Source organism: Gossypium arboreum, chromosome 4, assembly GCF_025698485.1.
Source record: "Gossypium arboreum isolate Shixiya-1 chromosome 4, ASM2569848v2, whole genome shotgun sequence".
Classification (NCBI taxonomy): Eukaryota; Viridiplantae; Streptophyta; class Magnoliopsida; order Malvales; family Malvaceae; genus Gossypium; species Gossypium arboreum.
Genome location: NC_069073.1, coordinates 35,559,613 through 35,571,451, shown reverse-complemented (window position 1 = coordinate 35,571,451; position 11,839 = coordinate 35,559,613). Strand labels below are relative to the sequence as shown.

General features: G+C 33.8%; 1 protein-coding gene across 4 annotated transcripts; it reads right to left on the bottom strand.

The window, feature by feature from the left end:
* Positions 1 to 5,024: 5,024 nt before the first annotated feature.
* LOC108460842 (two-component response regulator-like PRR37) lies at positions 5,025 to 11,636 on the bottom strand. 4 transcript variants are annotated; one of them, XM_053027114.1, is made up of 10 exons: positions 11,334 to 11,636; positions 10,409 to 10,449; positions 9,126 to 9,578; positions 8,230 to 8,391; positions 7,983 to 8,116; positions 7,566 to 7,724; positions 7,104 to 7,254; positions 6,566 to 7,016; positions 5,717 to 6,491; positions 5,025 to 5,468 (listed from the first exon to the last, which is right to left on the bottom strand). In XM_053027114.1, exons 3-10 carry the CDS (start codon positions 9,445 to 9,447, stop codon positions 5,364 to 5,366), a joined length of 2,259 nt encoding a protein of 752 aa, XP_052883074.1. In that variant the 5' UTR covers positions 9,448 to 9,578; positions 10,409 to 10,449; positions 11,334 to 11,636; the 3' UTR covers positions 5,025 to 5,363. The 4 variants fall into 4 exon arrangements, with proteins under 4 accessions (XP_052883074.1, XP_052883077.1, XP_052883073.1 ...); XM_053027117.1 differs by lacking the exon at positions 9,126 to 9,578; XM_053027113.1 differs by lacking the exon at positions 11,334 to 11,636 and having other exon boundaries at positions 9,126 to 9,585; positions 10,409 to 10,451.
* Between the last annotated feature and the right edge of the window lie 203 nt (positions 11,637 to 11,839).

Genomic DNA, 11,839 nt, shown 5'->3' with positions numbered 1-11,839 from the left:
ACATGCTTATCTCATATGCATGACATGCTATGGAAATTTTATAATATTCACATTCATTTATTCATAAAATCAACAATTTTGATTCTCCACAATTTCTCTTTGTATGGAAAAACCAAAAAAGTGAATGTGAACTGTACACTAGGTAGAGTCCTAGGAAAGGGAGGTGAGTCATATTTGACCACTTAAAAACCAAACATTCCCTTGCCAAAGCCAATCTTAGATATGCACCTTCCATTACCACACTTCTCACAACAATTGAATAACATAAAGAAGTGAATGGAACAATACAACACATACATTTTCTCATTACCACACTTCTTATCTTTAATCAATCAACTGTGGATCATCTCATACATATATATATATATATATCACAATTATATATTTAACAATTACTAAACAAGTATATAAGGAGATGGGTAACTAAAATAAAATTATCAGCCAATGTTTCCATGGTTCTATTTCTAGAAAATAAATGAAAAACAAAAAAATTTACATAGCTTTTCACCATAAGACATTTCTTGTGTCTTCAACAGCCATTGCTCCATTTTCTCCTTGTCATGGACTCATTTCGGGAAAAATTACATTTAAATCCTATGTCCATTTTCAGCTCACAAGAATTCTAAAAAAAATAATCCTACGTGGAGATAATAGTCCATGGTCTATTTCCTAATAACCACGAACTTGGTAAAAAATAACAATTATATAAAAAAACATATAATATCACATTCATTCTCATATATTCCCCTAAACATGCAAATAATTACAAGAATGCCACATCTTATCAAATAGCAATCAAACAAAATGAATAGAGAGATTCAGTCTCGGTTTACCCTATAAACATAGCACAACCTAGCTCTAATACCAATTGTTCAAAAAATTTGGCTTGAAAAAGGTTTTCTTACACAGCGAAAAATTAAAATTTTGAAAATCAATCCGGTTTGTAATATTTATAGTAATAAACCTTGAACCAAAATTGTACCTATGTTTTTGGATAAGCAGATCCTGGACATTTTTCGACTCTCAACCAAACGATCTTCTCCGCTATTCTTGTACCACGAATTGCTTCGAGTATGAGCTCGAACCAATTGAATCAAAATACACAACTAAAAAAAGTTTTCTTGTATTTTTGGGGTGAAAACGAAAATTCTCTCTTCTTTAATAGAAAGAGTAAACTACAAAAATAGTCACTTTTATTTGTCTCAGATTACATTTTAGTCACTTTTGTTTGTCTCATATTACATTTTAGTCACTTATGTTTGAAATGTTACATTTTGGTCACTTACGTTATAGTTTTGTTACGAAGTGATCACTCTACCGTTAAGCTCTGTTACCTCCCTAATGATGGTCCTACGTGGTAGTCCAAATGGGTTTTAAATACCAACTTAGATGTCTTACGTGGCAGCCTAAATGAGTTTTATTTGGACTGCCACATAGGACTGTCGTTAGGAAGGTAACGGAGTTTAACGATAGAGTGACCACTTCATAACAAAATGATAACATAAATGACTAAAACATAACATTTCAAACATAAGTGACTAAAATGTAATCTAAGGGCAACAAAAGCGACTATTTTTGTAGTTTACCCTTAATAGAAATCAATAGATTTGTTATTTTGGAAAAATATATTAATAGTGAAAGATGATGATGAATTCCGTTAGATTGATTCAGAATTAAAATAAGTATAAAAACGCATTAATAAATGAATAAACATAATTAAACTAATTAAGTTATTAATTATACTATATATACAAAACTAAGTGGAATGTAAGAAAGACATCAGCTTTCTTTGTTCCTTCAAGCCATCCAAGCTTTGAAAGAAAAGGAAAAACTTTGTTTGTTCTTTAACATTCAGCCATTGGTTTATTTAAGGTGACCAAGTCTTTTTCTTTGAATTTTTATAGATTTATTATCATGAGAACTTGATTTAACTATTCCATGTATCAATTTCTTCAATTTTTAAATGTTTAACAAGTTTTCAATAGAGAGAAATTGATGAATTATGCTTGAAACTAAAGAGATTATTAGATAATAAACTTAGATTATGTCAAGGACTAAGTTGTATATTAAGTTAAGCTTGTTAGAAAACTTTGTGGCATCAGGGACTAAATTGAATAAATTAAAAACTATTATAGAATTCTGCTACGAGTAGAAAGTATAGGGTCTCTAATGAAAGAATGTGAAATCGGATTTTAATCTTATGTTAAATTTGGAAAATATGTGTATCCCAAATATAAAGACTAAATTGAATAAAATGCAAAATATGTTGGCTATGTATTTTAATGTGATTGGGACATGAGCTAACATTGTTTTATAATTGCATTATTGAAACGTAGCTAAAGACGTCACTGAGTCGTCTCAAGAGAAGGGAAAGACGAAGGTCATAGACGAGTAAAAATTTTGGTTTATACTTTTATATTTTGAGTTCAATATATATAATTTTTTATTATTAGCTATTGAGGTAAGATTATTACCTGTCTTATGAATCGAATTATGTTTAACAATATTAGATGTCGAGAATGGAATTGTTTTGAATATAGTAGAAACGAGCATGATATGAGTTGTTATATGTGATATGTGATATGAAATAATGATGAAAATGGTATGAGATCATGTATTGTGATTTGGTTTATAATATGTAATTGAAACGTTGATTACCCTATTAGTTGTTCAAGTAGAGTCAAATATAGTTGGCATGACATAGGGTTAGGTATAATGATTATAAGCCATAATTGTCAGGCAACTCGGATTGGTAGAATGAACGGTACAGAAAGACAGTGAAAACCATTGTTGTTGGGCAACTCGGGGGTCGTAGAATGTACATGTTTTAGTAGTCATTATTCCCAGCCAACCCGGGATGACAGAGTAATAGATCGATGTATCCATCTTGAGTTCGTGTCTAGTTAATAGGGTTTATAAAACATGAATTGGTTATACGATAATTGAAATGAAATGTAGATTAAAATAATGTGATTTGTAAATATTTGGAATGTGGAAATTGACATCATGTAAAAGACCATGCAAATTGGTTTATACGAGCCCTGATGACGGATATAGAAATGAGATGAATCAATAGATTTAAAAATGAAATCAGATAACAAAATGAATAGGTAATATGAATTGAAATGAAAAATTAATGTGTTCTTGTTATTTATAAAAATGGCATGACATATCTATATTGATTGTCAATTGAACTAGCATTCATATTGAATTGCCAATTGTGATTGTGTATGCTTTTGGTATACAAAACATGTGAAAGTGAATTAAAATGGTTGTGATTAAATCATGTATTGATTAAATTAGATCATGTTAATTTAGGAAGTCTCAAAGTTCTTGGAGATTAGCTCATCGAATGTCAAATTAGAGGTATATTGGGTTAAACAATTGTCAGTGCCCATTGGCAGTGTTGAGGATTTGGAGAGGAATGTAAGCACCCCGAATTATGAGCATTGTGAGAAGAGGCATATAAATTAATGTAAGAGGAAAATGAGAGCATGACTCTGATACGAATCCTTTGAGCTTTTAGCTTGTGATTGCTCGAAAAATGTTAATGATGTTCCTACTACTGTTAGAAAAAATTCAGTTTGAAAATGGTTTTTTTGCACAGCGAAAAATTAAAATTTTAAAAATTGACCCAGTTTATACTATGTATAGCAATAAACCCTAACTGAGATCATACATGTGTTTTTAGCTCAATGAACGTTCGTTGTTTCTAGCTTTCAACCAAACGACCTTCTCTGCTATTTTCTTACAATAAACTGCTTAAAATGAGGGCTCAAACCAATTAAATTGAAATACATAACTAGAAAAAGTTTTCTCCTTTTTTTTATTTTGGGTGAAAACAAAAGTTCTCTCTTTTTAATAGAAACATATTCTAGAAAAAATATATTAAATAGTTGAGAATAAATTCTCTCTATTTTTCAACAGAGTAACAAACTCTCAAAGTTTTGTAAATAATTCTACTGCTGCCATCTATTTATAGGGAGAGAAGGTAGAACCCTTAATGAATTGTAGAGGTTCTTGTGGACTTGGGCTCGAAGAACTTAATTTTGGACATGCAACTCTAAATATTGACGAATAATGAGGGCACCGATATTTTTTACCAATGGATTTTGGTGATGGCCCTCCAATGGTTAATTCCCAATGATGGTTGAGGTTTGTGAAAGTTTGTGCCCCCTATTTTAGTGAATTAGTTGGGGAAGTATGGATCGTATAGTTCATTGTCTCCAAGATAATCTTGGTAACCCTGCATATAAGGTTTTGTTACCAGGGTGAAGTTTAGTGTCACAATCGAGTATATTTTTGGCTTTAGAAGGGATGATTTAGAGGGAGGCAAAGACATGGTTTTTCTCCAAATGTTGATATAAGGATTATCAATAAGGTTTTTGGAATAGGAAGATGAGATTTACACTGTAGTGACAAGAGTTGCTTATGTAGTTTCCAAGTGTCCAAGTAAATGCAATTTTTTTTTTATAATATTGGGTAGTCTTACCCTTTTTAGTAGAAAGGACAAGCTTTTATAAAGCTTAAATAGAGCTCGTTATGGGTTTTGCTGAGTAAAAACCCTACCACCTAAGCTTTGGGTTAGTATAAGTTGTCAAGGGGTGTCTGAGTTGAGTTGATGTGATCAATTAGGGCAGAGTTCTACTCTAGGAAGTTGGTGATAAGAAATGTGGAGAAAGATGCTAGTCTTCTTAAAAATTTCCTTGATATTATGTGGGTTCCTAATCATTGTGTTCTTCTGACAAAGTGAGAAAATAGAGGAATGCCACTTGATAAGATCCTTAAAGAGTAGGGATTAGGGATGGTAAAAAAAATTCAAATCTGACAAGTTTTATATTTCCTCAACTTGATAAGGGCAAAATCAAAGAAACTTTTTCGATTTAGATCAAATTTTAAAATAACACTTTAAAATTTTCGAATGAAATGAATCACTTTAAATTACGGGTGTCCTTAGTGGATAAAAAATATCTGAAAAAAATCAAATATTTGCAAATATCCAAATCCTAGAAAAAAAAACACCCTAAAAGAAACCCAAATGACATTGAGTACCATTGTCATTCATGCAAGCCTTTTAACAAACAACAGCAAACAATAATACTGAAATGATAATACTATATATTGGGGCAACCCTTGCAAGGGTTGTTACCTTCTCCTGCAAGATAGTAGTAATAGTTCCGGCCGAAGCCATGTAAGTCGGATTACTAAAGTACATTTCAAATTACTCATAAGGAATTCAGTCTTTGATTAATGGTTCGTAAATTTTATTACTAGCATAATCTGCACGTGGAATCCGAACCAGTGCTCCCTCCTCGTAATTTGGTAGGCAAAAATTTGCGCGGTCTAAGGGAAGAGTGTTGATGTTAGCAATTGGTATCCTTGTTTTTGTTTTCTGGGACTTGTCGTACAAACTGTCCTCGAATCCGTGGTCTCTGCTCAGCCAGCTTCTTTCTACTCTGATATCGAACCTAAAATTTCAAATGCCAATAAGAATCAGAATGGAAAAACATCTATTAAACATTTAGAACTTCTAAATCAACTCAGATAAGGTAACCATGCTCGGTGATAGCCCCATAAGATACCAGTAGAGCTGCACACTATTAGGGAAAATTGAGTTTTCCATAAGTCCAATATATCGTACGTCCAACAAATATTTAGGTTCACTCAGAAGGTTTAATCAATTTTCATAAAATTCTGAACCACGGAATAAATTTACCTTCTTCTCAAAGCATCTTTCTTTCCTTTTCTGGCGGAATTTGTTCAAAGCGGCTTCTCTTTGAGAAAAACGGTTTTGATCAGCCCCATTACTGCCTCCAAATCCAATTCCACCAACAGTTCCGCCTTTCCCCAGAAGCCCATTCTCACTTTCGAGATTTAGTCCCCTACTATTTAATGCAGTGATGTTCCCATTCTGTCCATTGCTTCCATGGTTACTTTCCGGTGCACTTCCATTTGAACTATGGTTGCCAGCATTGGCTTCAACATGTGGTGCACTTGACATATTCGATGACCCACACTGGCAAAGATCATCCTGGTTATCTAATTTCTGATTTTGGGGCATCTTATGGACATGATGGTGGTAGTGGTAATAGTGGTGATGGTGATGCTGCACTTGCACCTGTTGGTCCGTGCCCTTTGCTTTAGCTAAAATCTTCTTGCCGATTGCAGCATCAGCCTTATCTTCTGCCGGAGATTGCATTGCAGTAGCATGGCCCTTCTGGACAGGTTGGAAAGCTGAAGAGGGACCCGAAGTTTTAGATGCTGGCTTGTCATTGAGAACTGCTGATTTGCTAAAGGCATTGTTAGTGGTTGAACCCATGTCATTATTGTTACTACTTCCATTGGACTGTTGATTTGGAGGCATGTTATTCGAGTTCGAGTGGAAATTCTTCATAGAATCCGTATTAGTAGCCTCCAAGCTATTATCAAGAGGAGAACAACTACCAACATTTCCTATTGGAGCCTGATTAGCAGTTGAACCAGAATTATATCTGCATGAAAATGGAAATTACTTGGACTGTGAAATTGGGATATTTAAGCATTAGAAGCTACAGTTTCCAAATACCTTGAGAAGGCTGAAAGGTCCGAATGTCTCAACACATTTCGCTCATGGGCACTTGTTCCACTATCTCCAACATCTATCAGTCTCTTTAAACTTAGCACGAGGGAAGGCATTTCCTTTGTTTTGTAGATGACCTTACCTTTTGTATCGGAGACCTTGGGTAGACTATCTGGGATGTCAAAGACTGCACTTTCTATCTGTGCATCGGTGTTCTTGGAGATGACACCTATCACATCAGCAGCTCGATTTACCAAATCAACACCGGGTTTCTCACCAGTAAGCTCCAATTGTGCCTTTTCTAGTTTCTCATCATCTTTACTAGGGTTGAGTTCAGATAATTTTTCTTGATTACCACCTGCTGCGATGGTATTGACCTTTTCACTTGGGTTTTCAAGCTGCAAAGCTGTAATTTTAGGAACTCCTATCTCTAAATCTTTTCCCTTAACTGCATTGTCTGGCATTGTGATGCATCACAATTTAATCAAAGAAAAAGAAAACAACAGTATAAATAGTGGAAGTCCATTAACAGTTCCGCACATACCAAGTTCATCATCCCGACTGTCACACTCCCTCGTGATTGTTACAGGAACCCAGCTATTACCAAGCACTTCAGACCTTGAATGCATGACCTGGTCTCGTGCTGATATTGGCTGGGAGCTGTCAACCTCTATCGCCCTCTTTGTCCACGAGCTCTGCAAAGAAACAATTTAACGGCATCCCGAAATTCCAAATTAACAGTGTATTTAAGGTTTTCAGCCATAAATATATTGCACCAGTGAACATGTCATCAATCTTTCATCATAATCGTTTTAATGCGTAAAATATCATATCATGCTGCCCATTACAGTACTCAGAGGAACCGCATGATACCATAAACAATGTCAAAGCATAAAAGAAATTGAAAACCGAACAAAAATAGTTGAAAGCGTGGTCGAAGGAAGTATAGTTTCAATCTATGACCAATAAAAACAACAAGAATAAGTAATGAAGTATATAACTTCACCTGAGTGCCACTTCCATTGTCACTTCTATCCTGCGCATTCAATCCCACACTTCCGATGTCATCCTCCTCATTATTTCCAGTATTGTTGTCTGAACCACCACTCTTTGATTTTGTGGATTTTTGAGTCTGTATGCCACTCCCACTTCCGCTACAACTAGACTGTTGAAAGATAACAGATGAAAAAATATTTTGCATTTTTCTGCTGTCTCATGTCAAGAAACTGGTAAAAACAACAAAATCGTAAAAGCAAACATTTTGTATAAATATTTCAATATTTCAATTAGGAAACTCGCCATAGGAGCAACTTGCTTTCACTCGAGCAGCTCTATAAACGACGGAGAAAAAGGAATATAAAGGACAGAGCTGAAATTGTTCATATAGTTTCATACATAAAATGAGTTAACTATAGTAACTCACGCTGTGGCATTTCCGCCAAACATGCTGCCAAAGATTTTTAAGCTCATTCTTTCGAATGGGCTTAACTAAAAAGTCGACTGCACCCTTGGACAAACACTTCAAGACTATGTTCATAGAATCATGAGAAGACATCACTGCACACAAAACTCACCAGGTGTAGCAGTTAAAAGTATCAATTGCTAAGAAAAATAGGTATAAAATTGCATTGTTTTAAAAACCAGAGAAACAATTAAGGAAATAAACTCACTAATCACTGGAATATTCTTGCGAGTTTTGTGGTTCATTATCTTGCATAAAAGGCCAATGCCTGACAAACAAGGCATTACTACCTCACTTAAAACAAGATCAATATGATTGGTTAGATCTTCCAAGATCTTCCAAGCTAGCAAACCATTTGACACAGCAGTAACTGCCAAGATTGAGAAAAAAACCTTAATAGGAAGAAAAACAGGAAAAAAGACTTGCATAAATGGTGTATACAAGGTGAATGTATATATATATATATAACAATCATATAAATATCAACCAAGAGGGCTATTTATGCTGGAAATAAATGCAATATAATTAAGAACAATCAAAATCCTCTGAGATATACCATATCTATGTTGCTCAAACTTGGGTGTTTGTTGATTATAAGCATGTATTTGGCCAAAGTATTTTCAATTTTTTATCCAAAGGTTTTTCATGTATTTGGAAGGTCCTTTGAGGGTCATATCCAATACCCTCGCCCGAAAATATGTAAGAAAAATGAAGATTCAAAGCAACATAGCATCATACGACCTTAATGTTGGAAAAATACTATAATTAGGCTATAATCAGACAAACAAGTCAGTATGAATAAATTAGGAGTGACTGAATAACTGAATATTTTCTTTCCTATATATAACACCAGTCAAAGTAAAAGAGCAAAACCAAGAAGAAAATAAGCTGTCAAGTTAAAAGAAACTGTTAATACAAAATATTGTACTCAAGAATAAAGAATCCAATCCACCATAAGTTGCCCTTATGCAATAACAACAATTAAGTAAGCCGCTGAACACTAATCTTCAGGTAACTTATGTCACTAGTCCAATTTTCACAGTATAAGACACTATAATATCATATAGCAAAACGAGAAATTCTATATTGAAAAAATTCACTAGCCTTCATAGCCACAATTTCGCAGCAATGCGCAAACAACATGTCGAGTTGAGTCATCGTTTTCAACCAATAGAACCTTCAGAGACCTTAGTGGTAAAAACCTCTCCCAGCAAACTAAAGGACCACGAAGCTGAACCACCGCTTTCTTCCCATTATTTCTGTTTTCCACATCCTCATTAATACGTGACTCATCTTCGTCAGAGAGGCCCTGCCCCTCACCCGTGACTCCATCCCTTATGTTCGTGTTCTCATCACAGATATGTGTATTCAGTTCAACCCATCCACCAGCCACGGGACCATTATTATTCATTTGAACAATCCCCATCAACCAGATTCAAAAAGACTGACAAGGAGGAAGGCGCTGGATTGAGTTGGTTCTCCTATTCCAAAAACAAGCGTGCACATCCCGTTGTCTTCAATATACAAACGTATACAAACACAAACCTTCACCAGTCCCTACAGACTAGAACATATTAAAGATTTAGTGTTAGATGTCACCCACATATAACAATCATATATGAACTTGCTTGTAACACTTATTCTCATCTTACTAACAAATATGCCTACACCCCATAAAACTCAGACCCATTTAACTTAACAGTAAAGCACACACATATAAATACGAGCTCTCGAAAACAGTTAACTCTTGCATTCAACAGGAAAGAAGCCTAAGCTAGGTTATACTGCTATTTCTTTTCTTTTCTTCTTCTTCTTCTTCTTCTTCTTCTTCTTCTTTTCTTTTTTGGTAAACAGATTATATTGCTATTTCCATTATTATTCACTTGAACTATCCCCATCAACCGGATTCAAAAGACCGATAACGAGGAAGGAGCCGGATTGAGTTGGTTCCTCTATTCTGAGAACGAGCTTGCACATCCCATTGTCTTCAAATACAAACTTCTAAAAACATAAACCTTCACGAAACCATACGGAATTTAACAAATAAAAGATTTGGCATTAGATCTCAGCCACATATAACAGCCATGTAAACTATCATATAACACTTGCTCTCATCTTACTACTAAACCCAATAAATTCAAATCCATTCAACTCAACAATAAAGCATGGGTTTAAGGTTTGGATGATCTTTGAAAGGTGACACCTATGTCCAAATATGTATCACAACAAAGACAAGTACTCAAGAAAAATAAAGAGTCGGAGTATCATAGGAAAGAATCCTTTAAGTTAGGTTGTACTGCTCCATTTCCACGGCATACAAATTCATATTTTTCAGTTTCAGACAATTAGGTAGAAATGTCAAGAAAATTGAAATATCAAATACTTACATTCAGCTTGTGATTCAAGAAACTTCAGTTTTTTTGTTCTTCTGCAAATATATATAAAAAAAAAGCAACATAAAAATTCAAATAATAATAATAATAATGTAGCAATAGAATGCACTTCTCATAAAATAATCGTTTTTCGTAATGTTTAACGAAGTAAAAGAAATATAAAGAAACTAGAAACGTTTATAAATTGAAATTATATGCACAAAAAGAAAATGAAATCGAAATTTAAATCCTCAATATGGTTAATTCAAAGTATTCAAATTAAAACAGACTGCAAAAACTGAATTAAACAACCAAAAGAAAAAAACTTGAAATTTCGATTTCCAGATTTTTTTTCCCCAAATTTCTTACAGTCCAAGAATCGTACTGACCATAATTCTCAATTTTTACGTCAGTATAGTTGAAAACAGCACCAATTTTCTATGATGACAAGAACGAAAAAAATATCGAATAAAAATGAAAAAAAAATATGGTTGCAATGAAGAAATAAAGAAGAAAACTAGCTGAAACATTCAAAAGCAAGTCGATTCAAATAACTTTGATGAATTGAATAACTCTTTATTCAAATAAATGCTCCAATGCCTTCTCTTTTTGCTCTTTGTTCTCCCGGGGGCAGGGTTAAAGAAAGAAAAAAAGAAGCTATTCTTATTTTCCACTGGAAAAAGAAAAAAAACTAAAAGATTGAATTTTGAACAACATAAAAAAAAATTATAATCAAATGAAAGAAAAAATACAGATTTAATAAACAATTACAAATGAAACTAACATCTGTAATTTCAAACCCAGTTTCAGGAAAATTGAAAAAGGAAATTAAAAAAAAAAAAAGTTAGTCTTCCAATAGCAAAAGAAACCCCAGAAACCGAGAAAATTGTTAACAAAAAATATATTTGAATTTTTTTAAAAAAATGCTGCAATTATTTACCTTTCGGAACTCGTTTCAGATCGATCCTCATTCCTCATCCCATTCTCTTAACGGTCGAAATTTTCAAAAGCTAAAAACAATGAAAATTTCAGAGGAAAAAAAACACTCCAAATCTCGCTTCTAGTTACTCAAAGCACATTAAAAAACTAGGGGTTTTATTTAATAAATAATAAAAAGAAAAAATTCTAAATTTCAAAAGAAGATTTTGAGGGAAAAAAAATATGGCTTGACTGGTTGAGAAACGGCGAAGGCCAAAGATTGTAAGAGTAAAAAAAAAAACGATGAAGATACATAAAATAAAAAAGATATTATATTGATGACGTGGAGATCATGTGGCTTAAGTAACGGCTCGAAGTAACGGCATGTCAGCAAACCACGTGGGACTAAATCTGATGACGTGGAACCGAGATTTAAAGCTTGGCTGTCAGTAGTTTTGTGGTGGATCTTCGGCGATTCACTGAATCGTGTAAAGGGACACGTGGCACGTTGTGCGATGAGTTAATGAT